The 26026-nt window shown below is 47.7% G+C and overlaps 2 protein-coding genes across 2 annotated transcripts; both read right to left on the reverse strand.

Moving 5' to 3' along the window:
• Nucleotides 1-1430: 1430 nt before the first annotated feature.
• Nucleotides 1431-4712, reverse strand: LOC123818210 (patr class I histocompatibility antigen, A-126 alpha chain-like). Its single transcript, XM_045838193.1, has 8 exons — nt 4588-4712; nt 4091-4372; nt 3558-3833; nt 2531-2809; nt 2337-2441; nt 1875-1907; nt 1721-1768; nt 1431-1562 (listed from the first exon to the last, which is right to left on the reverse strand). Exons 1-8 carry the CDS (start codon nt 4667-4669, stop codon nt 1510-1512), a joined length of 1158 nt encoding a protein of 385 aa, XP_045694149.1. The 5' UTR covers nt 4670-4712; the 3' UTR covers nt 1431-1509.
• Nucleotides 4713-19337: 14625 nt separating this feature from the next.
• Nucleotides 19338-23403, reverse strand: LOC123818212 (ret finger protein-like 4A). Its single transcript, XM_045838198.1, has 2 exons — nt 23118-23403; nt 19338-20890 (listed from the first exon to the last, which is right to left on the reverse strand). Exons 1-2 carry the CDS (start codon nt 23401-23403, stop codon nt 20235-20237), a joined length of 942 nt encoding a protein of 313 aa, XP_045694154.1. The 3' UTR covers nt 19338-20234.
• Between the last annotated feature and the right edge of the window lie 2623 nt (nt 23404-26026).

A 26026-nucleotide genomic window follows, 5' to 3' on the forward strand; every position in this document is an offset into this window, starting at 1 on the left:
TGCAGCAGCCTCATATGTGTATTTACTGGGTCTCTTGAGGGCATCATTTTCTCCTGTGTTAACTGAATTTCCTGCTGTTTCATACAGTAATGTGCTGTGCAGGCTTGCAGCCTAGAAGTAACAGGCTGAGCATTGCAACCATAATCAGGACAATCTCAGAGTATCTCCCCGTAAATTACTAATGGATGACAATCACCAAATGGTGACTGTGTGATGGGGAGACCTGTCCCTCACCAACCTGGGTGGGTCACCAGGATGAATGTCCCCACTGTCAGGACAGGTGGGTGCAGTGTCTGGTCCTTGTTCTTTCCTCTTCCACAGTCCTGACTCCCTTGGTGGCCTCATCCACGCTCACGGCTTTAATGTCATCATCGCGTCCACACCTATGTCTGCAGCCCAGACATTTCTCCTCAAGGTCCCCACACTCATCTGTCCAACCTGACAGCTCACTGGTGTGTCTATCAGATATCTCACCTTGACCTTCTCTTCAGCTGACAGCTTGAAATGCACACCCCTCCCCCACACATACTTCTGCCACAGTCTCCCCCCTCTCTGCTGATGTAACCCCATCTTTCTGCTGGCACAGTGCACATGTGGGGGTGTTCACCTTGACTCCTTTCCCACACCCCAGATTGAATCACTAGGAAATGTTGTGAAATCATCTTCCACATGCATTCAGTGTCCAGTCCCTTCCCAGTGTTTCCACCACTCACAGCCCCGTCAGAACACCCAGCATCTGCAGCTTGGAACCATGGGAGCTTCCCCACACCTTTCCCTCCTGCCTTGCTGGTCCCTTGTCTCCTGATTCTGTTCTCAGTTCAGCAGCCAGACTGATCCTGTGGCCTGAGGGCTCTCCCTTGAGGAGGAACTCTCAGAGGAAGCCACTAAGGAATTTGGCTTCTTGGCCATGACCTTCCCGGACTCAGCATCCACAGAATGAGGGCAGTGTCTGCAGTGGATTAAGGACAGTGGACGCTGGAACAACTCCTGCTTTAAGCAGCTGTTCTCATTTTCACATTGGTCAGCTCTCTGACTGTACACAGATACCCCTGAGGTCTACAAGAGGGGGTCCTGGAAGCTTGGGGAGACTCCTAGGCACCAAAGCGGCACTCAGTTAGGATCAAGGGACTCAACCAGCCAGAGGCAGAGGCTCCAAAGGGTCACATTCGGATGTGTGGGAAGAAACCCTTACTTACACTTGGAACACAGCGGTCACAGGGAACATCACTGGGGAGCCGTGTGGTCCCCTTGTCCCGTGGCAGACAGTCTGCCCCTCCTGGGTTGTCTGCACACCTCATGGTAAGTTTGTGAAGGTAAAGTGACTTAGAACAGCTTAACCAATGGGGTAAGATGGAGATAGAATAACACCTACCAGAAACAATACACCTTGGAGCTCTTAATCCCAGTCTCTTCTGTTTAGAGTCTGTATATAAATATATAGCTAATTTTAATGTGATGTAAACAAGTTCAGATACCGGGTGAAGAAACAGCAGTCAGGGATTCATAATCTCAAAGTGAGGCAGCAGTGACTGTTTCAGCAGCAGGTTCCGTAGAAAGCAGCTCTGTCACAGTGGGAAAGAAAGTTGTTATGAGGAAGTTCAGGTCAGACTGAGAAGTGTCACATTCCCCCAGAGCCCACCCCATCCTCAGCATGTCCCCGTCTGAGAGTCCCCAAACTCTCAGTCCCAATGCCCCCCACTTCCTGCCCTCAGGGTCTCACCATCAGGAGCCGTGAGAGACACATCAGAGCTCTGGGCACTGTGGCTGCCTGGGGAAGACAACAGCAGAGTTATGTGGTGGGAGAGCCCCCCACTGACTCCAGCCCACACTCTCCCAAGGGTCCCAGATGTCACCTCCCCAACACCCAGACTTACAGGCAGCCTGAGTGTATCTCTTCCTGCCTCTGCCTGTGGGAAGAAAATGTTCTGTGAGAAGTCAGGGGGAAGGCTGGGACCCATGACTCTGAAGGAGCTCCACACTCCTGAAGCACAGGGAAGGTTCCAGAACTGTGACTGAACACCCAGGGTAGGATCAGGAAATACAGGGAATGTACATGTGTGGGGAGTAGATCAACCGCCAGTGTGGATGTCTGTCCTTAGCAGGCACCTCCCCTTCTGACCTGTGACAGCTGGGAATCAGTCCCCATTACTAGAACCATCAGGTGATAAATGTGTCCCTCACTTTCCCACGGGCCTCACTAAAGAGACAGTGTTAGGAAATAGGACTCAGATGGACAAGCACCCGTGTGGGGACACCATGCCCATTAAGGAGGCAGAGCACACTTCCACCTGGGCTTGACCAGGGGGACAGGGAACTCAGCCCCACCCCTTACCCACCTGAGCACTTCCTCCTCCACAGCACAGCTGCAGTGACCACAGCTACAAGGAGACCCAGGGCAGCAGTGATGCCCACGATGATGATGGTGGTCTGAGGAGGGGGCTCTGTGAGAGGAGGGTGAGAAGTGAACCTCAGGCCTGAGTCCTGACCCTGCTCAGGGACACCCTGAGGAGAGGCTCTGTCCCTTCCTCACCCCATCTCAGGATCAGGGGCTCGAGTAGCCCTGGGTGCTGCACATGGCACATGTATTTCTGCTCCTCTCCAGGGGGCACAACCACGGCTGCCCACTTCTGGAAGGTCCCGTCCCCTGCAGGCCTGGTCTCCACCAGCTCCACATCCTGGGTCAGATCCTCCCCTTCACGCCACCAGGTCAGGGTGATGTCGTCAGCAGGGTAGAAGCCCAGGGCCCAGCACCTCAGGGTGACCTCATGGTCAGAGAGGGGGTGGTGGGTCAGGTGTGTCTCTGGAGGGCCTGAGGGGATAGTGAGAAAATTCAGGAACTGTGCATGGTCATGGGACACTCCAGCAGTGCTCATGTGACCACCCTGAGAGTGGGCAGGACAGCGGGGTGGGGGAAGGGAGAGCACTGCTCAGACACCAGCAGGGACAGAGGCATTGGGGATAATCTCCTATTTCTTGGAAAGTTCCAGAAAAAAGGTGAGAATGTAGGGTAGGAGTGTCTCTAAGAGGAGACACAGACTCAGGTGGAGGCTGATGACTCAGAAAAGCAGGAGTCAGGCCTGCAGAGAAGGTCTCAGCCCCAGAACCAGGAGAGCGTCCTGGTGCACCAGGTGCTGCAGGGTGTGAGGGAACCGCTGTGGGCTGTTTCAGGGAGGGGATGGGCCCCTTATGGTTCTTTAGAGCGGCGATCCCCAACCAAGGAGCTACAAACTGGTACTAGTGGGTGGCCTGTTAGGAACTGGGCAGCACAGGAGGAAGCGAGTAGCTGAGCTCTGTCTCCTGTCTACCAGTAGACCCCTCCCTTTGGTCCGTGGAAAACTTGTCTTCCTGGAAACCTGTTTCTGGTGCCAAAAGTTTGGGGACCATTGCTTTAGAGAAAACTGTGCCTGCGGGTGAGTCACAGAATAAGAAATCCTGGGGCACTCTTTACTCTCCCGTGCAGGAGGGGGATTCTGACACTGCCCCATTTTCCTCTTCTCCTTGTAGGAAGCCGCCCCAGCCCACAGATGCCCTCCTCGGGGAGGCCAGCGCCCTGCTACCTGCTCTGAGCAGCGACTCCTTCCCCTTCTCCAGGAGCTGGGTAAGCCAGTGCACGCAGAGTCTCTCCAGAAATAACCTCTTCTCTTCCGCATCAGGGAGATCCACCAACTTGCGCCAGGTTTTCGGGGCCGCCGTGTTGACCACGGTCCAGGAGCGCAGGTCCTCGTTCAGGGCGAAGTAGTCGGTGCCGTCGTAGGCGAACCGACTGTACCCGCGGAGGAAGCGTCCATCAGATCCCACGAAGCAGCCGCTCATTTCCTGCCAAGTGTGGGACACTGACCCCGCCCCAGGGTCAGCCCTGCCCACTTAGCCCGGTCCCACCTCCAGTTGTCAGGAGCTGACCCGCATGATTAAACCGAAAGTGAAAATCAAACGGGATCAAATCCCCGGGGCTCCACCCAGGATGGGAGCAGGTGGGTTCTGCAGCCTGGAGCTGACTCACGGACCCAGAGACTCAGGGGGACAGCAGCCGGTCAGTGGGGGGTGGGGGCGGGGGTGGGGTCGTGACCGGCCGCGGGCTGGCATGGCTCACCGTCCTCGCTCTGGTTGTAGTGGGCGCGCAGCTTGTTCAGGTTCCCTTCGTTAATCTGTGCCTCGCGCTGGCAAAAACGTGTCCCCTCGTCCCAGTAGTCCGGTACGTCCAGCACCCACGGCTGCTCCAGCCAGGGCACCCGCGGCTCCATGCGCGCGTTCGGGGTGTGGCTGTCGAAGCGTGCGACCTCTGTGTTGTCCACGTAGCCAGCGCTGATGTACCGGTACTTCGCAGGGCCGGGTCCTTGCATCGCGGTGCTGAAAATTTTCAGGGTGTGCGTACCTGGGGGCAGCGAGGATGCGTGTCCTGGTGTCTGCGGTGGTGCCGGAAAGGGCAGGGGTCCCCAGGGATGGATAAGGGGGCGGTGGTCCACAGGAGAGTCAGGGCCGAGGAGGGACTCTGGGGTCTGGGTTCAGGGCTGAGGGTGCTGGAGACTCGCTGTCCCAGCGTCCTGGGACCCCCGCCGGGTCCCCCTCCCTCCCGACCCCCGCACTCACCAGCCCAGGTCTCGTTCAGCGCCAGGGCCCCCGAGAGCAGCAGGAGCAGCGCTCGGGGCCCCAAGATCTGAACCCTGAGCATCTGGGGAGAATGGGTTCTGGTGCCTCACGTGGGTTGATACCCGGAACCGTGGTGACGCTGATTGGCTTCAGTGGAATTCTACACCCAATGGGAGTGAGAACCCGGGTAGCGTCATGAGTATCCAGGCAGAGGGAAGAGGGAAACCCCCAGGGAGAAGGGAACTCCCTTTCACAGCGTCCTCGCTCCAAATATGGCCCGAGGCTGAGACCTGGAAACCGACTTTGCCCCAAACCCTCCTCCTGCAGGGAGAACTCTCTGTCACATGGTCTCCCTGAGTCCCGGCCCAGGGGCTGTTTTATTCAGGGACTCTCAGACATTTTGTATCAGAACATCTATACAGTCTCACAAATAATAGGGAGAATCCCAAATAATTTTGTTTGTGTGGGTTATAGCTATCAATATTTATCATACAAGGAATAAAACAGTTAGAAATTTTTTAAAAAATCAGTTAGACTAATATTAATAATCTATGACATGTTAAGAGAAATAAAGTTTTTATTAAAATAATATTTTCCCAAATTAACAAGGCAGTGAGAAGAGTAGATCTGCTCACATTTTACATTTTTGCAAGTCTCAGTTCTTGTCTGTATCATTAGAAGTCCACTGGATTTTCATATTTGCTTCTGCATTTAAGTTTTGTTGTTGCAGTATATGAAAATATACACAGCCTCACACCAATACGTAGGAGGAACATTCTTAAAGCTGTGTTAGATAAGTGTGGATATTCATCTTGGATGGTTCACTAAAGCCACATAAGTGGTAGTTTCTGAAAAGCTCTTTGCAAAGTGGAACCTGAAACACCATCTTTGAGTATTTCCTATTCTGTTACATTACTTCAGTGGTTCTTGTACTGATGCAGGGTTATTTGAAAGTAATGCCTTGTTTCACTAAGTGATAGAGATCTCCCAGGGTGGGTGCATTTAATGACACACCATGAAAAATCAAATTTGTTAATGTTACTGCAGATCCCTGTGGAAACGGTTGTCAGCTCTGGGAAGTTGTCTGGCTGCTGTGGGGAGACACACATTTGTCAGAATCCTGGTTTTCCACTGAGAGCTTCCATTCCATCCAGACAACAAGTGCTGTCAGGGGTCAACTGCCTGTTGACTCTACTTGAGGGAGAAGTTCCCGTTCATTTGAGAGAGTGTTCGCCAGTTCACCACACTTCAGTCATCACAGGTTCTGTGTCTCTCTCACTCTCTTAAGTGAACTTGCTGTTCCATGAAGAAGAGGCTGGCTCAGCCCTCACAGGTCACTTTCCTGGGCTCATGACACTTGGGAATGAATGTAGCAGAAGTGTGTTTGTGCACTTTCCCGGTCATCATAGGAGTTATTTTACATTTTTATTCTCCATTTTCATTAAGGAGAGTTAAGAAATTAATTCATTTGTAAATGAATTCAAGATATATTTATCTTTTTAAAAATATTTTTTATTTTTCAATTATAGTTCATCTACATTATTATATTAGTTTCTGGTGTGTAACTCTGTGATTAGACCTGTATATGCTTACAAAGTGATCCCCCCATAAATCCAGTACCCAGCTGACACCATATGTAGTTATTACAATATTATTGACTGTATTCCCTGTGCTGCACTTTACATCCCCATGACTGTTCTGTAACCACCAATGTGTGCTTCTTAATCCTTTCTCTTTTCTCACCCAGCCCCCCCAAACTCCCACTCTATCTTGCACCTGTCAGTCTGTTTTCTGAATGTATGAGTTTGTTTCTGTTCTGCTTGAATACTTTGTTCTTTAGATTCTGCATGTAAGTGCAGTCACCTGGTATTTGTCCTTCTCTGTCTGATGTATTTCACTCAGCACCATACCCTCCGCCATGTTGTTGCCAATGGAGAGATTTCATTCTTTGTGTGTGTGTGGCTGAGGCAGATTTTGTTGTGCATGTGCACCACTTCTTTATCTCACCATCTGTGGATGGACACTTAGGCTGCTTCCCTATCTGGCTTTTGTAAATAATGTTGCAGTGAACATATGAATGTGTCTTGTCTCTTTTATTTAGTATTTTGGGTTTCTTCAGATAAGTACCCAGAAGTGCAATGGCTGGGTCCTTCTTTCTCTCTTGTCATATAGCCTCTGTTCTAAAGTCTATTTTGTCTAGGATAAGTATTTTTACCACAGCTCTTTTTGTTTATTTGTTTCCATTTTCATGAAATATCTTTTTCATCTCTTTATGTTCAGTCAGTGTGTCTTTGGATCTGAACTGAGTCTCTTGTAGGCAGCATGTGTGAGGGTCTCGTTCTCTCATCTATTCAGCTACCACATGTGTTTTGATAGGAGCAATTAACTAATTTTCATTTCAAGTATATTTGATAGATATGCATTTATTGCCCTTTTAGTTTTCATATTTCTTTTTTCTTACCCTTTAACATTTCCTGTAATACCAATTAAGTGGTGATAAACTCCTTTAGCTTTTTCTTGTATGGAAAGCTCTTTATCTGAGTTCTGATTCTAAATGCTAGTTTTGCTGGGTGGAGTAATCTTGGCATGGATCCTTGCTTTTCATCACTTTGAATATTACTTGCCAAAAGAAATTTTAAAAATGAGACTTGCCAATCTCCTTTGGCCTGAAAAGTTCATCTGGAGAAATCAGCTGACAGTCTTATGGGAGATCTCTTACGGGTAACTAACTGCTTTTATCTTGATGCTTTTAAAATGCTCTCTTTTTTTTTAATCTTTGGTATTTTAATTATGATGTGTCTTGTGTGTGGGCCTCATCAGGTTTGGACTCTGCACTTTCTGGACTCTTATATCTACTACCTGCACCAGGTTAGGGACATCTTCCATAATTATTTTTTTAAAATAAAGTTTCAATTCCTTGCTCTCTCTTTTCTCTTTCTGGCATCCCCAAGATGCAAATGTTGGTACACTAGAAATCCCTGATGTTCCTTATACTATGCTCATTTTTTAGGACTCCTTTTACCCCTGCTGTTCTGATCAGTTGTTTTCTGCTTTTTTATCTTTCCGATCTCTGATCTGATCCTGTGCTTCATCTGCTCCACTGTGGACTCCCTGTAATGTATCTTCATTTCAGTTATTGTGTCCTGCATTTATGACTGTTTTCTTTATGCCTTATTTCTCCATTTTTGTGTTTCTTATACCTTTGTTGACATTCACACTATGTTCTTCTTCTTGTCTCCTTAGCTCATTGAGCATTTTTATAATGTGTTATGAACTCTGCATCTATTAGATTGCTTGTCTACATTTTGTTTACTTCTTTTTCTGAAGTCTTGTTCTGTCCTTTCACTTTGGTGTCTCCTCATTTTGGCAGTCTTCCTGTGATTGTTTCTATGTGTTAGGTAGAGCTGCTGTCTCCTGTCCTGGTAGAGTGTCCCTGTGTAGTGGGTGTCGTGTAGGGCCCAGTGGTGCGGTTTCCCTGAAGTCCCAACCTGGGCACTCCTGTGTGCCCCCTTGTGGGCCATGTGCACTTTGCTGTGGTAGTTGTGTCAGGATTGCTGTTGGTAATGGAAGGCATTTATCCCCAGGCTGATCAGCTCTGAGTTCTGGCTGCAGCCACTGTGGAGGCTCTGGTGCCTGCTGAGTCTGCCCCATGAGTGGGTTGCTGTGGAGGTGGTGGGGTGGTGCTTTGTTGTGGTCAGAAGCTGTCCACAGGTGTGCTGGCTGTGGGGCCTCTTGGGAGGTGCAGGCCAATTTCAGCCACCACCTGTGTCCTATGCAGAACCACCTGGCATGAGCTACAAATCAATCTACACATGGCTACTTCTTGTGCTGGGCTTGGAGGTACCTGGGAGAGGCCAAGCTGTGAACCAAGGCCAACTTCCCCTAGTCCTGGGCCTGAAGCCACTTAGCAGTAGAAATGGAGTGTGCCTCCAGTTCTTGTTTCAGATATTTTAGGAAAGTCCACAGCTTGAGTCAAGAGAGGTTGTTTGCATGGAAAGTCTCTGGAAAGAGCTTGAGTGGGCCTGCAAGGTGGGTGAGGCTGGGCTTCAGGGAATCACAAGGGCAGGGTGGACAGTGTGAGCCAGGGGGATGGAGACAGAGACACAGTGCACACCTGGCAGTTCTGTTGGGGGAGGGCTCATCAAAGGAACAATGGCCTCTGTCAGCCCTTCTGTCTGAGAGAAAGCAGCCCCCCTCCCAGCTCTTGCCCTGATGCCAGACAATTCAATTTCTCTCTATATGTTCCTCATGCCTTTTGAGTTGCTGTCCCAGGGCTGGAGCTCAGAAGAGTGTGTCTGAGTAAGTCCATGCACTGACACTTTAAAAGGAATGCCTGGGACTCTGGAAGCACTTTGCATCACTAGCCTTGGTCCCTGCTAGTTTCTATAACCCAAGTTGTGGAGACCTGTCTTCCTGGTGCTGAAACCATGGTCTGGGGGTCTTAGTGTCAGGCTGGGACACCTTCTTCCTAGGGCAGAACCCCCACAGCTGACATATCTCTCTAAATTTTTATCTATCACACATGGTCGTGGGACCAGTCTGTTCAGCATCTCCACCCCTCCTACCAGTCTCAGTGAGGCTTCTTTCACTTTGTAGTTGTAGGACTTCCGTTTAGCTAGATTTTAAGCGGTTCTGAATGATGGGTGTTTGTAGTGTAGTTGTAATTTTGATGAGGTCATGATGCGAAGACATTACTGAATTTACCTACACAAACATCGTGCCTGGAAGCAAAGATATTTTTTAAATGTTGATTTGAATATGCTGATTTAGTAACAACACTAGTTTTCAATCCTTTAAACATGCTGTCAAAGTGGCACTGGTTTTGTTTTCTAGTCTGTGAGGGAGTCGTGGTGAAGAATGCCTCTGTAGCAGTTGGGTGTCCCAGCCTCCGTTCTTGCTGAGTTTACCTCCATGCAAATGTGGGCACAGTGAAAAGGCAAAGGATGTCCTTAACCTAAGAAAATAGTTTTGCCCTCGTAGATCCAGTGAAAGGCTCTTATAAACTTCAAAGGTTCCGCAGGCCACACTTTGGGAATGGTTGTTCTGGATAAACCAGGGGGAGGCTCCCCACTGGCCCAATCCTTTGCCCCCTCCACACTTCCTAGAACCCCTCTCCCTGAGGTGGGATCCCTGCCTCCCTACACCTGGCTGAAAGCATTGCCCTGGGTTCTTGTATAAGAAAGCTCAACCCTGGAAATGAGATTTCAGAGAGTGTCATCAGTCTGGGAAGACAGGTGGGAGGAAAGGTGTTTCTCCTTTGGAACTGGGAACAGAGTGTGCTCGAAGGCACCAGTCCCACAGGTGACCTAGTTTTGATTGTTATACACAAGCTTAATATATACTCATGTCCCAGACAGAAATCTGGTGTCATCTGTCAGAGAGATGATGTTGTCCCTTTCATTTTTCATGGGTCTAGTGCTGTGACTAGAGGCCCAGACAACATGAAGCTCGGTTCTGTGTGATAGAATATTCTGGAACAAGGGATTGTTCTGTGTCTGCATGTCCAACACGGCAGCCACTGGCTGCAGGTGGCTGTTGAGCGCATGAAGTGCAACCTGTATGTAGAGCAGTTGAACTTTTACTTTTATTTACTTTTAATTTAAAAGCCATAATCATCTGTAGCTGCCACATGAGACAATGCCTATGTGGAATGTTTTAGTTTGCAGTATATGCTTACCCCTCAAAGACACTGTGTGACTCATAGATTGATGTACATTAAAGTTATCTTCGTATGGAATGATGGGTCTTCCTTTGTCTGTGAGGGTCTTAGATGCACCCTCAGGATAGAGCTTGTCCAAGAAAGTTTACTTCTTATGTGTTAACAACTAGAGTGTGAAGACATTATCCAAAATGTGATGTAACTCCCTAAGGTTGTAAATGATCAAAAATGCTCCTCACTGGAGTTGGTCCTTGTGCACATCACTTTGGGACCCTTGGTGTCGTTTTTGTGAACCTGGTGAACATAAGCAGGCACATGAGGCTTTACTTCAAGAGAAAATATTTATTGAACACAACATATATCAAATACATGCAGGCCCCCTCCATACTCATAAAATTGTAAGGCAGAAGAGGTAAACACGGGAATTCCACTTTGGAATTCCTTGCATGTTACTCCTCCCAATATTTCCTCCAGAATTCAAACAGTTCTGTTTCCCTTCACCCTTGGCCCTCTCTCCTCTAGATGAAAATATATCTGGAATTTTTACAATTGTGCAATGAAAGTTTTTCTAAGCAAGACCGAAAGATGAAAAACCACGAAGGAAAACATAAAACTTTTCTATGTCAACCACACGCTCCGGAGATACAAACTCATGCCCATAACCAAACTCAAAGACACATAAAAATGTTGGCAGGAAAGATAATGGGTGCCAGTGTCCTTCCGCTAAAGACCCTGAGGAGCGCCGGAGACCTCGGTCCGGCGAGGGGGAGCGCACCCCTGGGGGTGTGGGCAGCTGGGAGGGACGGGGTGAGACAGGACGTGCCCAAGACATTGGATCTGGATGGCGATCTTGGGAGAGTCTGTGGGCGCAGGGGCCCCTCTAGATTGGTGTGGTCAGAACGTGGGGCAAGTCTGTGACTTGACATCTTAGGAAATACCTCGGGAAGCCGCAGACTTGGAGCGAGGGTGAGGGGTGATAGGTAAGATGCTGCCTTCCCTTCTGTTAGCCAGCCTGGGAACTGCTTGGTCGTGTGTGAGCCGCACCATGTCTCCTTTCTGTCTGTGCTGAGACAACACACATTGTGGTGTGGGTTTGTCTCATGTCCCCGTGGTCTTGGGATGTTCCTGTCTGATGCTGATGTTCCGTGAGAGCACGAATGTCCAACCGGAGAGTAACCTGGCCCAGCGGTGAGCACCAGGCTGGCTCTCGGCAACACTGGGCCTCCCTCTAAGCGCCAGACTCCTTCTCATGTTGGGGCTGCTTTTCCTTCCTTCTTAAATTAAATATATAAAAAATATTTACAACTCAGTCAAATGTAAAGAATATTAAGAAACAGTTTGCAAAAGAAGAAATGCCAGTGTTAATTATATTTGTAATAAATACTTGTAAACAAAAATGAGAATGTAGAATAAGGAAAATAGGAATTAAAATTTTTAAATCTATCAGTTCGGCAAAGATGAAAGAAAATGAAGAGCATATCAGCCTGAGGGTGGGGAACACATTCTGTAGACGTTGAAGGGATTGAAAAATGGGACCAAACTCCTGAAGGATGCTTTTGCAAAAGGTCTCAAGAATTTAAATGTGTTTACATTTTGACACAGAAATTCTTCTCTTAGGAATGTATCCTAAGAAGATAATCACACGTGTGTGTATATATGGATGTTTCTTCTATTCTGGTTTTATAAAAGCAAAAGGACTGGTTGCACCTAAATGCTCTAATCACTGGAATGATGGTGACGATGAACAGAGGATGTCTTAACATGTCTCAGGAAGTGACATCTGGGGATCTACAGAGAGGGTCAAGTGTAACCTTCAGAGCTAACCCACGAGGTACTTGATTGGATTCCTTGTGGGGGACAGGAGACTCAGAGACGATCGAGGGGTGGGTGGGGCTGCGGTGAACACAGGGTGTTTTCTCTGGGGGCCTCGATGACTCACTTTCACTGGGTCCCTTGGCAGCTGTTGTCCCCAGAAGGACCCAGGCCTGAGTGTTTCTGCCTCAGGCCTCTCTGTGGTGAGTGGTGTGTGGGGTGTGTGGGTGCTTGATTTCTCAGGATAAGATTCCACAGCCTGAGTCAGGGGATATTGAAAGTATGTTCATTAAAGCTGGGGACAGTGACACTAAGGAAGGACTTAGGGTAGAAGAAGTAACTGGAGGGAGCTTAGGTGGGGCTGCTCTGGTTCCTGGGAATGTTATAGGCAAGGAGTGAGTCAAGGTCAGGCTGCAGTCAGCTCACTGGGAAGTAAAACTCCCAGAGACAGAAGTGAGCCAAGGTGGGGTTCCTGTCAGTTCCCTGGAGAGTCAGGGGAAAAGGGGGCCTTGGAGACAGGATGGGGAAAAAGCCCAAAATAAGCTGCTGCAGCTCGCTGCTCCCCTGGTTGAAAATCTCAGGTGGCCCCTTAGAGCTCAGAAGGAGAGAAAGCAGTTCATGTCTGAAAGGAGGCCGTGGGTGCGCACTAGAGGGTGCTGCCCCAGGTCTCTGTCTGGAGGGTTTCTATCTCTTGTCTCTGTGTGAGAATCTAAGGGGAGGGTTTCAGCAGAACCTTCACCAGGTTTCCAGGAGTGTTTTTAATACGCTGATGCATCAACATGAGCACTAAGGGGGATCTGGGATTATTCTTTTGTTGGCTCCACTGTTTTACTTCTATCTTACGTCTGTCTGGCTCTAATGTTTTCTTTTCTCTATTTGTCCTCCTAACTTCCTCTGTCCTAGGGCTCATCTGGCACAAATGGACTCAATTGGGTCTCTGTTGTATATTTCCCCCCGATCAGGGTGATTTAACCTACCTATTCTCTGGTGAGGGAGGAGAGGTACAAACCTTTTGTTCTGGGGTGTCCTTGGTTAGAGAAGATGAGGTCTTGCGATTCATGACTTGGCTGTAAGTTCTTCACACTGTTTGACCTGCCTTAATTTTCTTGCTTCCATTTCCTCATTCCTTTTGCCCAGGCATTTTCCTTACTTCTTACTATCCTGCCTCTCTGTGACTCTGCACTCCATGCAAATGAACTGTTGCAATGTTCCAGAATGTTCTGTGATAGGAGGCTGCTCGGCTCAGAGCTCTGGAGGACATCAAGGGGCTATGTACCTTAGCCATCCAGACCACACTCAAGTTCATCACCCAGCATGTATTTCAAGGCCTCCACTGTCTGAGGATTAGTTAGAGTCTAGAGACAGAGTTCACAGCCAGAGTGGGACCCTGGCTCTGTGACTCTGACACTGTCGTTGGGGAGATGGGCCATTAGCAGAAATGACACAGAGAAGTGTAATCATGACCCAATGCTCTGAGGGAAAGTGTCCTGATATCATGGAAGGAGATGACCAGGAGACCTACGGGTCCCCTTCCTGTGGTCTCAGTATTAACTGAAAGACATAAAAGATAATGGCGTCTGAAACAGAACCATTATACACAATCACAGAACAGGAAAGATCACTTGGAAATCAAAAATATCATCATAGAAATGAATAATTCAATAGGTGAACTGGAAGATTGAAGGTATACTCCTACTGAGTGGTATAAATGAAAAGGTGTGGGCAAGCTGGAGAAAAGACCTATTAGTCTGTCAGTCAAGAGATTCCAACAAGTTAATAATGACAGTTTAAAAAGAGTATGGGAAAATAAAAATAAAACATGCTGAGTAGTAAATGATTTTAGAATTTTTCAAGAATATTTCTTGAAGTGTATAAATAACAATTTACATTTTGAGTGGTCTAACTATATTCTCACTACATCAGATAAAAAAAGACCCACACCTGGACACATCATGATGGAATTGCAGAAAGGGGATGGAAGAGACCTTGAAAACCTCAAGAGGCAGCAGACTAGAGACTAGAAGACATGGAAACAATGTTTGCCAGTTTCTGGAGAGAAAAATACTTCCAAACCAGATTTCTATATCAAGTCAATGTGTGAATAAGGGCTAAGAAAGTCTAAAGTTTCCTCATGTGTTTAGAGTTTTCATAGTTAAGTTTGCACGTTCTCTTTTGGAAAATACTACCAGGAAAAGTGGGGAAAATCAGGAAGCAAACCAAACTAGGGGAACACGTGGGATCCAGGTGACAGGGGAGCCAGAACAAGAGAGGCCAGGGCTGCCCGAGCTGAGGTGAAGGACACCCAGCTCCTAGTCTGCAAAGACCCAGTGTACCTGTGGCCAGAGCTAGGGCTCTGGACAGGTGTGTACAGAGGTGAAAGTTGTTGGATATCTGATGTGTTCAAAAACATGCTCATGAAGATTTAGACTGTGGGGAAAGTAGGGGCATGAACGTATGAAATCAGACAGAACGGCCCTATGCCTGACATAGGAACAGAAGCAGTGATCAACCACCCCCTACCCTAGTGCTGACCAATCAATGGAGACCTTGACCCTAAGTCCCTCAGTCTCCTATGCAACCATCCCCTAGAAGCCATCAGGAAGCCAGGTCTTAGAGGAACAACTCACCTGTGACTCTGGGTTTGGTGTCACTTCCTTAAAGAAATCATTAATTTCTTTTTTTTAATACTCACCTGAGGATTTTTTTCCCATTGCTTTCTGAGAGAGAGGAAATGAGAGAGGGACAAACATTAATATGAAAGAGAAACATCAACTGATTTCCTTCCACAGCCACGTGGACCAGGGATCATTCTCACAACCCAGGTATGTGCTCTGAGCAGGAATCAGTTTGCAACCTTTCAGTCATGGGATGATTCTCCAACAAACTGAGACACACTTACCAGGGCTAACCCTTTACTCTCTTTGCTGCAAACTGCTGTTTGCATTGGATCAGGCTTTAATGTGCACGGGTCAATGAACTTTAGTGAGAATTTGTCATTTACAACTTCTAACATTTTATGATTTTTACAGTAAGTATGCATTCATCATATAAATCTCAGATTATCTATATATGCAAAATTAAGTTAAAAAGTGTTGATGACATGTATAAAAGAAAAGGCAGATGGGGAGGAAAGTGAAGAGGTCAGCTCAGGGCTGACAGTGCTGGGCTCCATGTCTGGACTCTGGGCAATGAACTTGCACACCTTCCCCCACTGCTCACTCAGGGCGCTGCTCTCTGTGGAGGGCAAGCTGGGTCTTTCCCTTCTTCTGGGGCTTGGTCGTTAGTATCTAGTCAACCCCTTGTTGCTTTTCAGAAGTCTGTTTTTGTATTACACACATCATTTTAAGCTATTTTCAGTGGGAGGATTTGTCCATAGAGTCCATCCAAGTTTGTCAGGAATGGAATATCTAAGGCAAATGGTTGGTCCTAGAGAAGAGGATCAGAGTGTGAATCTTAAATCGTGATGTGAGGATGGTCTGCCAGGAGTTTTACAATGGTAGGGATTTACTGTAACTTCTTTTTAGAAAAAGTTATTCATGCACATACAACAAAATTCAAAAGGCACTGAAGAACACACAAAGGAAATAAGTCACACTGTCCCCCTGTCCCCTCAGTCACCTAAGTCCTCTCCCATGAAACCATCTCAGTGAGTCACTTCTGCTTCCTCCTCCCAGGAAAACCTATCAGTGCATTAATGTTGCTGTTATCTGTAAAAAGAGCTCAGGCCACAGACTAGGAGAATTATTTGCAATTCCATTCTTTTAGAATATCGATAAGAATGCTGAAACTCAACAATAAGATAATAATGACTCAATAAAAATGGATCACAATTCTAAGCAGACCCTGACCAAAGAATCTGTGCCTGCCTTGTCCAGGTGGTTCCGTTAGTTAGAATGTCATGAGTACCAAAATGTTTTGGGTTTGATCCCTGGTCAGAGTGCCTAGGGGCAGAATATTGACTCTCTCTCTGACACACACACACACACACACACACACACACACACTTTCTCTCAAATAGATTAACATGGCCTTGGGTGACAGGTTTTTTTTAAAGGCTTACAGTAGAAAAGTATGCTTTGTTATGGCTGTAGCAGCCTCATACCTGTGTTTATCGGGTCTCGTGATGGCATCCTTCTCTTGTGTCGATTTATTGTACAAGTTGTTTTGTACAACAATGTGCTGTGGAGGCTTGTAGCCCAGAAGCAACAGGCTGAGCCCTGCAGTGTAGGGGAGCAGTAGGGAGACCATCCAGGTGTGAGTGCCTCTGTGCTGTTTGCACAACCACAGCATCACACAACCACATGTTTCTCAGGGTGGATCACCACCATTAGACGGCACGTGAGTGATGTAAGTGCATCAAATAAACACACTGGATACCTTATACTTACACGAGGTTGTATGTCAATTCTATTGTAACTTAAAATAAAGTTCATGGTAGATATTTTGTACATTGGCATGTGGTGAAGGATTCGTAAACAGTATAATTAGAATATTGTAAACACTGACATCCACAGATTAGATTGTCAAGAGTCACTTCCAACAGTTAATGAATGACCCCAGGAGCTCTAGGATCTCTGAGCATCCTCAGTGAGGGACAAAGAGCAAGAAAACCAGAAGCCAACCAGGGGAGGTCTGCACCCACCAGAGATGGGGACCCACTTACACAATGACTTTAAAGTGAACATAGAAATCAGCACATAGGAGCTGACACAGGTGTCCACCAGCATCAGGATGGTGTGGGTGGCTCTGGTCTCTGGAGGGCACTGGTGGGGGCAGTGGGGTGTGAATGTGCTGCAGCCTCTGGTGGTGTCTGTGCAGGAGAAGCACCATGGAGAGGCTGAGGCCAGACCATGAGGACAAAGAACCTGACATCAGAATATGACCACAAGATGGCAGCCTCAGGCAGGTGTAGAGACTGGGGACAGTGATGGCCAATACTGAGATGGCTCTCTGGAGCAGCCAGCAGGAGGCAGAAAAAGTGTCCCATGTTCCTTGGAGAGAATCTGAGCTGAGAGTCATGTTGTCATTGGGGTGCAGGGTCACTTTGCAGCAGTAGCTCCAGTCACAGCATTTCCCACTGGGCCCTTGCCTTCAGCTTCTTCTTCTTCTGTCCCCAGGCCCCTCACAGTGGTCATCCTGTGTGACCCGTGCCTGGTCTTCCTATGCATTCAAGTTCCACAGGGCTTGCTGTTCCCAGTCTGAGGTGTGTTGAGTCTGGAAAATACCTGCGCTTGAGGCCACTGTGTCCTTGCTCAGGGTCTGGGGTCTCCCTCTGTCCATGGGACCTAAAGGACACTGTAATACCTCTCTATCATTTGTAGAGCTCATACTGTAGTCTCCCATTGCACCAGACTGTCCCCATGTTCTGGATGCTGACTGTGGGGAGAAGCCTTCCTGGCTGTACACACTGGGAGTAGGGCAAAGCAATGATGTGGAAATTCAGGGAGATAACATTGAAACTGACCACTGCAATATTTGATTGACAGTAAGAAATGCCAGTTGATAATCACATCTTAGGAACCAGCTTCACCCGCCAGCACACTGGCCCGAAGTCTTCCTTCTGAGACACCACGGGGGCGGGGGGCAAGGGGCACAGTCTACTGTTTCTTCCAGTCCTTCTGCCATGGCCAGCACACTGGACATGTGGACCTGTCACTTTTATGTACAGGGGTCGTTCAAGCTGAGGCAGGCAGGTGGGACATCTAGGGCTTCTATGCAGTATCCAGCTGTAGCCCCCTGTGGGGAAATAAAAATACTCTGCACCTCACCTCTGGTCTCCTTTCATCCCCACACATGTGACCCTCGCTCCTCTCTTCTCCTCCTGCCACTTCCTTCCCCTCTGGTGACCATGACAGGGCTGGCTGTGACTGTGAGTCCCTTTTCATTTGCTCTGTCAATTTGTTTGTTGCTTTTTGTTTTATGCTCCACATATGAGTGAAATCATATGATTTTTATCTCTGCCTGTCTGACTTATTCCCCTCAGCGTGATACCCTCTAGGTCCATCCATGCCGTAGCAAATGGCAAGATTTCATTCTCTTTTCTGCCTCGTAGTGTTCCACAGTGTGAATGCACCACAGCTTGTTTATCCACTCACCCACTGATGGGCACCTGGGCTGCTTCCAGAGCTTGGCTGCTGTAAATCACACTGTGATGGACAGAGGAGTGCATATATTCTTTCAAGTAAGTGTTTGGATTTCTTCAGGTAAATACCCAGAAGTAGGATCGCTGGATCCACAGGTGGTTCCATACTTATTATCTTCAGGGAACTCCACACTGTTTTCCAGGGGGCTGCACCAGTCTGCATTCCCACCAACAGTGCGAGAGGGTTCCCTTTTCCCCACATCCTGGCCAGCACTGGTTTGTTGCTTTATTGAGGGTAGATTTTCCAGCAGACAGGAACTGATTCCTCATTGTGGTTTTAGTTTGCATGTCTCTTAGAGACACATTGAGCACTTTTTCAGGACTATGAGCCATCTGTAAGCCATCTGTAAGTCCTCTATTAGCCGTCTGTAAGTGTCTGTTCTGGTCCTCTGCCCATTGCTTTTCAATCCTCACCTGAGGACATGTTTGCTGATTTTAGAGAGATAGAAGAAGGGAGAAAGTGAGAAAAAGAGAGAGAAAGGGAGACATGGACATGAGAGAAATACATGAATCTGTTGCCTCTCATCCAAGCCCCCAGGAAGAATAGAACCCTAGCCCTTTGGTGGACTGGAGGAGGTTCCAACCCACTGGGCCTCTGGCCCAGGGCTGCCCATTTTAAAGGGAGATTGGTTGATCTGTGTGTCTTTGGATGTGAGTTGGGTCTCCTACAGGCAGCATAATTGGGTTCTGCTCTAACTTATTCATCTTCTCTGTGCCTTTTGGTTGGTGAGTTCAGCCCATGTCCATTCAGGTGATTATTGACCTACGAGGACTCTCTCCACTCGTTTTACCTTTGGTTTCTCATCGCATTGTGTCTCCAGTGTTTACTTTCCCTGAGTTCCCCGTCTGTCAGTTCACTGTGGCGGCTCTCTGTGCCTCTTGTACCCCTGGTTACCCGCCACGCTGTGCTGCCTGGGTGTCCTTGTACCAGTCCAAGGTTGTAGCCACTCCATGGCTTGAAGGTCATGTCTACCCTCGCACCCTCTGCCGGCTGGTGGGGGTCTTACAGCCAGATTGGGCCTTCCCAATCTGGCTGTAAGTCCTTTGGGACTTCCCTGGGACACCCTCCCCCTGGGTCTCGCAGACAGGCTTGTGCAGGGAGTGTCTCACTGTCTGACTTGTCTCTTTAAGAGGGGTCCTCACTCCACCACGATGCTGACGTCCCACCCTGTGTCCGCCACTGGCCACATCAGCCCAGGTGCTGCACCTGAAGCCCCATCCAACCCTCCCCCTCAAGAATCTGCCAGTTTTACTCCAAGGACAACCTGTCTGGTGGTAGCTAAGCAACACAACCCTGCTGTGATGAAGGGGAAGGAACCAGGAGCAAAGGCCCAGTGGGGACTGTGGCAGAGCCCCCCTTGTGGCACCTGAGACACTTTCTCCTTGACTGTTCAGTTCTCATCACTTGAAGCTGGAAGCTAATGAAGCCTCACTAACTGCAAACATTATAAATGAACATAAGGACTCTTTTTGAGCCAATGAACCTCCTATATCCAGCTGCTCCTGAAGTCCTCCTGCTTTCCTCTAGGGTCTCGGAACATTCTGTGTGCACTTGACACAAATGTGTTTTTCTGTTGCTGAGAGAAATGGCACACACACACATCTCCTGTTGTTGAGAGAGAGAAAGCTCAGTCGGGTTGCCTTCCTTATGTTCCTTAGGCACAAGACCTGACTGGAAATCGAACCTGTGATATTTTGGTGCATGGGCGGACAGTCCAATCAACCCAGCCACCCTGGCCAGGGCACATCCCTGTTTGAACTGTTTCTGTAGGTCTGGTTTCTGATTGCAGAGGAAATCATTCAGTCTGTTGGCTCACATTTTTATTTTTATTTTGTCTACAACCTGCCTGATACATGCAGTTGATCTTTTAGAAAATGAAAAGGGAAACATTTGGCAATTGATGTGATTGCTCAAAACATATTTATTGGACAATTATACAAGGAAATCCCCCCAAAACAACCATTACAGGACTTAATATGGGAAGCAAAGTTCCCCATAATTTGTGTTTGGGATTCACAGCTGTCCCATGTTTTTCAGGGTGCTGGGTCACCAGCAGAGGGGCTGGTGTCCATGGCTGTGCCCACCCAGGGTGCGTCTGTACCTGCTGTGCTCAGAGCCCTGTGGCCTTGCCCAGCTGCACTGGCCACGCTGGGACTGAACCCGGGACAGAGCGTCATGAAGCTCCCACCGTCCTTTGCCTGAGTCCCAGGAGCGAAAAACGGACGGAGGGGTTCTGCCACAGAAATCGGGGGGAATGTAAAAATGTGGGAGCCATCACCCACGTCATAAAAGGAAATAGTCCCTATTTCAAAGTCCAGGAAAATGCCAATGCGGTGTAAGCCGGGACTGACCATGAGCTCTGTCACCGGCCTGGTGCTCGCCTGGAAGGTGACGTGCTCCCTGCAGCTCACCGTCCAAAAACCATGTTCGGAAGAGAGGTCCACCTTCTCCTGCCGAGGAACAGACTCCTTGCAGACGCCGAGGTTCCACTCTCCGCTGGTGCCCAAGTCCACCTCCCAGTAGTGCCGGCCAGACGTGAGCCTCGGGGAGCCCAGCACACAGAGGGAGGCGCTGAACCTCTCAGGACAGGCCCTGCGCTTCTGCTCCTCGTACACGCAGTGGACTCGCCGCAGGTCCTCGGAGATGTAGAGGTGGTTGTTGGCCGTGTCCACATCCAAGCTCACGTCCACTGTGGAAAGAGAGATCATCCGTTAGATCTTTCCCGACCTCTCCGGGCCACGTCAGGGGCCCACGTGACTCATTCACTTTCTGGTCTTCAACTCCACACCTCGGGTTTTCCTGGGGGAACTTCCTGGGTCCCCGATTACATCAGATTTCATGGACACAACTGGATGGTCATCATTGGAACTGGCCCTTGGTCATGACAGGTGTTCTCTCTACATTAAGCTCTTTGCTTAGTTGATGAAGGAGGTTTCTTCCCTTTAGTGTGGACCCCGCATGGAAAAAGAGACCATGACTGCTGCATGTTCAAAATTAGCATACAAATTATCACAGACTCTGTCCACACATACACCTGAACTAGGCATTTCAAAGCACGGAGAATATTGGACTTATTGCAGGGTAAAATTGACATGAAAGCTTTCTGTTTCCTCTCTCTCTCTCATTTATGTTAAAATTATACATACACACATACACTATATTTATATGTAAAAATAAATATATAAATCTGTACATATATTTATAAATATATGTGTATATATGTATTTTTTTCTAAGAGTCCTGACCTTAGGACACGCTGACACCTTAGCAGGAACCGGGACCGCAGCTCAACCGGGCAGCGCCCAGAGGGGCCCAAAGGCGGAGCAGTGGACCCTGCGCTGCGCTACCGGCTCCCTGCGACTCTGACTCAGATTCCCGCACAGCTGAGCTGTGCTTGTAGGTGACCCCTGGATGGGGCTGGTGCAACCTCAGAAAGAAACTTTCTGGAATAAAGACTCCTTGCTCTGTGTGTTGTTTGCTTTATCTCCTTTTCCCTTTTTTAATTTAATTTTTATCATTTATCCTTCCCTGAGGATATGTTTTTAGTGATTTTGCACAGGGAGTAAAGGAGGTGTTGGGAAGGAGACTTCCCTCGATTGCCTCATGGGCGCCCCCTGGCGGGAATCGAACCTGCATTTTTGTGGTGTACTGGAATCTCTCCAACCAACTGAGCCACCTCCAGGGCTCTTTAATTTTTAAAACAATTTTTTAAGTTTCAGTTACAGTTGATGTAGAATACAAAATAATATTGAATGCAACTAGAGTTGAAAACATTAAAAAAATCATTGATGTTTGCCAGATGGGAGGGGGTTTGGAGCATGAGGTAAAACAGGGGAAGGGATTGGGAAGTACAGATGGGCAGTGACAGAACAGGCCCAGGGTGGTAGTGGGAAGCACAGGGAATAGAGTCAGTAATACTGGGGTGATGTGCATGGTGCCAGGTGGGGACTAGGCTGATCAAGGGGAAACACTTCTGGAGGTATGTGAATATCTAATTACTATGCTGCAAATTTTAAACTACTGTAATATTGTGTGACAACTGTAATTCAAAGATCAACTTCAAACATATTTAAAACTGAAAATGGTTTACAAACACATTAAAAACAGTTAAGAATCAGGAAGAATGGATTTTAGGGATACAGGCTATGGAACACCCAACCTCGGATTTCTACTAGATCTATCAAATTTCTACTCCATCAATGTCCAGTTCCAAGTGACCACCAGCTACCTGTGTGGCTACCGAAAATACTGGATAGTACAGGTCAAGTGCATTACTATGTACTTTTTCTTTTCTTTTTTTAAGATTTTTTTTGTTTGTTTTTAGAGAGAGGAGAAGGGATTGAGAAAGAGAGGGAGAGAAACATCAATGTGTGGTTGCCTCTCAGGGGTCCCCTACTGGGAACCTGGCCCACACCCCAGGAATGTGCCCTGATGGGGAATAGAATTGGCAACCCTTTGGTTCCTAAGGCTGGCACTGAGTCCACTGAGTCACACCAGGCAGGGCTAAGTCTTATATTTTCTTGGATACTAACAGATGTCTCTGACCTGTGGGGCTTGGTTGAGAGACCTTCTGCCAAGCAACAAGACACTGGTTTTATTCCTGGTCAGGGCATGGGGGCGATTGTGGATTGGGTTCTGAGTTGGGGCCCTTACCAGAGGCAATCCATCCATGTTTCTCTCTTGTATCAGTATTTCTGACCATCTTTCACTTCCTTTCCCCCTCTCTTCAAATAAATAAATAAAATCTTTTAAAAAGAAAGAAAACCTATAGGTGGTTTTAATGCAGAGTTCCAGGTTGGCACATTGAAAAAGAACGAGCATTTCAGGTGCCAGAACCCAGGTAAAGCACCTTGGCTGGAGGGTTTTGACAAGTGGCTGTTTCCCTTGGGGTGGGAGCTGGTGGCCCCAGACCTCACCTTGGAACCTGCGCATCCTCGGGTTCATCCTCAGGATGGCTCTCAGCTGGGGCTCCAGTGCCCTGACCTCTGACACCAGCCTGGCCAGCTGGTGTTTGGGCCTGATGTCACTCTTCTGAGAAACCTCAGGGCAGATGAAGCACACAATCCCTTGTCCCCCGGGGCCCCTCGACAGTGAGTCGACACACTTGAGGCAGCAGATGAACCCACATTTCAGGCTCACAGGGTCTTTTAGGTAGGTCAGGCAGACGTAGCAACGGCTTGTATCTTTAAAATGTTGGGCCATGGCCGCTTTCTGGTGGAAGGGACAGGTGGTTAGTACATCGTGAGTGACAAGGACTGATGGGTCCTGGGACTCCACCCTGTTTCTGTGAATAGCGACCTGCACTCCCTGCTCCCAGGCAGTCAAGATGCAATCCAAGTACAAACATCAATAGCTCATGGCCCGGAAGTTCTGATTTTGAAATGCTAGTTAGCATGAAGACAAGCTTCATCCTGGGGCTGTAAGTTAGGGGGTGAGATGATCTCTACTCTACTTGTGAATTTTTTTTTCAATCCTCAGCTAAGGGCAGGTATTTATTGGTTTTAGAGACAGAGAGGAAGTGGAGAAAGGGAGAGAGGGAGATACAGAGAGAGAGAGAGAGAGAGCGAGAAAGAGAGAGAAATCTGTTGCTTCTTGTACACCCCGAGTGGAGCACAATCCTCAACCTTCAGTAATATGGGATGACAATCAAGCCAACTGAGCCACCTGGCCAGGGCTACCTGAATGTCTCCTGTGGCAGGCTCTAGCCTGGAGTGGCTATTGAGCCGGTGGGATGGAGCTTATCGACCTTCAAAGATGTTGAGCCTAAGATATACCCTGGAATTTGAAGACATCACAGGACAGGAGAATATAAGCCACCTCCCAAAGAACTTCTGAAATTGATGAGATGTTGAAATCACTGCCTTCTGCCAGTGATAACGAAAGGCTTGTTTTTTGTTAGTTAGTTAGTTTGTTTGTTTTTACTTTGTATATGTGTTTTGTAGAAAATGAGGTTAGCCCTGGCTGGGGAGCTCACTTAGTTAGAGTATCATCTTGATACCCCAAGGTAGCAGGTTCAATCCCTGGTCAGGGCTCAGACAAGATGCAACCAGGGAATTCATCAATGAGTTCACAACAAATCCATGTTTCTTTCTCCCTCACATCAGGAAGTTAAAAAAAAAGCTTAAAAAACCCCACTAATTTATGATGACGTCTCTGTGTGACTTTATATGTCCAGTGGACCGTGGTGGCTGAGACCCAGAAATCCTACCACTGCCCCAGCTGAGTGTGGCTGAGACCCACAGCAGAACCTGAGAGGTGGAAGAAATCAGTGGGTGAAACTCCACTCACCACCTGGTAGGGTCCACCCATCTCGGATCTGACTCAGCATAAAAATGACCATGTCATTTCTGCCACCTGGTGTTACACATCTAAGTTCTGCCCACTGCTCCCATCAAAGGCATTCATCCCTAGGTGTCCATCCCATGCCTGGGACTGAGCTGGCCTCAGTCAGCACTTGCTGAACCTTTTGTAGAAACAGGAAAAACAAACCATGGACTCACCTCTGGTGCACTAGGTCCTCTTCTGGTTTCCAGCTGCTTCCCCTGTTGGCTCAGCTCTGGAGTGAGGTCGACCAGCAAGCACCTTTTATCAGGCTGGGCCCTCCTCCCACCTCACCCACTTTCTGTTTGTCCCACCCAATCCAACCAGGTTTCCACCCAGGTAATGAGATTTTCTCACCCCACAGAGAGAACTTACCAGGAACAAAGGATAGTATGAAATACTATGACATAGTATTTCATTGTGTATGAAAGTTATTTTTTAAATGAATGTGAACAAAATACTGCCATGTAATCATTGTAGATTAGATCCTGAATATCATTTCTGGTCCTCTCTTGGGAAATGAATATCAAAATTGACAAAATTTTCTCTCTCAATCCTAAAATGGGATCCTTTGGAATGTTGGTGACTGATTTGCCTAAAAATGTCTGGAATCACTGGATTGTGGATGGTAGTAGCATCACCTGAGAATCACCAGGCCTCACACTACCTCGTTTTTTTTTATTCATTTATTTTATTTTTTTAACTACTTTAATTGTTTACTTTGTTTCGGGTGTCTGATTTCCCGCTTTCGTTCACTTCACCCCTGAGCTCACCTCCCTGCCCTCTGGGGGTCAGCAGGCAGTTGTCTCTGTCTCTGGGCTAATCCCTTTACCTTGTTCCATCCCCTCCCCTCCTCCCCTCTTCCAGCTGTCAGTCTGTTCCATGTGTCCATGCCTCTGTCCATTTCAGGTGTGTCAAACTAATTTCACTGGGGCCACCTCAGCATTGTGGTTTCCTACAAAGAGTCGATAATGATTTCAGGACTGTACAGATGTAACTACTCCTTAACTAGGGGCAAGGACCTCAGCCCTGCCGCCAGGTAGAAACAAGGTGCCGGGCCACATAAAAGAAGGTGGAGCGCCGGATTTGGCCCCAGAGCCTTGTGTTTGCCGCCCGTGGTCTATTTTGTTTATTAGATTCCACAGATAAGTGAGATTAGATGGTGTTTGTAGTCCTGAACTGGCCCTTTAAACCTCTTTTGTGCCCTGACTGGTGAGGCTGTTTTGGTTTTGTGTCATCCCGCAAAGGAAAAGGATGCTGGTTGGATCCCTGGTCACAGAGAGAGGCAACTGATGGACGTGTCTCTCTCACATCAATGTTTCTCTCCCCTTCTCCCTCCCTTCCCCTCTGTCTGAAAAATAAAAACAGAAACATAAATGACCCCTCTTTTGTTATGTACATATTATTTGAAGAGTGCTATGTTTATTTTATTTTGTTAATTTTTTAAAATGTATTTTATTGAATATGCTATTAGAGTTTTCCCAGTTTTTCTCCCCTTTATTCC

The sequence above is a fragment of the Phyllostomus hastatus genome, unplaced genomic scaffold, assembly GCF_019186645.2.
Source record: "Phyllostomus hastatus isolate PE091 unplaced genomic scaffold, TTU_PhHast_1.1 phas_contig_260, whole genome shotgun sequence".
NCBI classification, from domain to species: Eukaryota; Metazoa; Chordata; class Mammalia; order Chiroptera; family Phyllostomidae; genus Phyllostomus; species Phyllostomus hastatus.

What these genes read in the sequence shown, in the direction of transcription:
- LOC123818210 (XM_045838193.1), bottom strand. Translation starts at nt 4,669, where the DNA reads ATGCTCAGGGTTCAGATCTTGGGGCCCCGAGCGCTGCTCCTGCTGCTC. An exon ending in GCTGAACGAGACCTGGGCTG is followed by an intron (nt 4,373 to 4,587) that starts GTGAGTGCGGGG and finishes CGCTGCCCCCAG; the next exon opens with GTACGCACACCCTGAAAATT. An exon ending in GAGATACACTCAGGCTGCCT is followed by an intron (nt 1,769 to 1,874) that starts GTAAGTCTGGGT and finishes TGTCTTCCCCAG; the next exon opens with GCAGCCACAGTGCCCAGAGC.
- LOC123818212 (XM_045838198.1), bottom strand. Translation starts at nt 23,403, where the DNA reads ATGGCCCAACATTTTAAAGATACAAGCCGTTGCTACGTCTGCCTGACC. An exon ending in GAGGATGCGCAGGTTCCAAG is followed by an intron (nt 20,891 to 23,117) that starts GTGAGGTCTGGG and finishes CTCTTTCCACAG; the next exon opens with TGGACGTGAGCTTGGATGTG.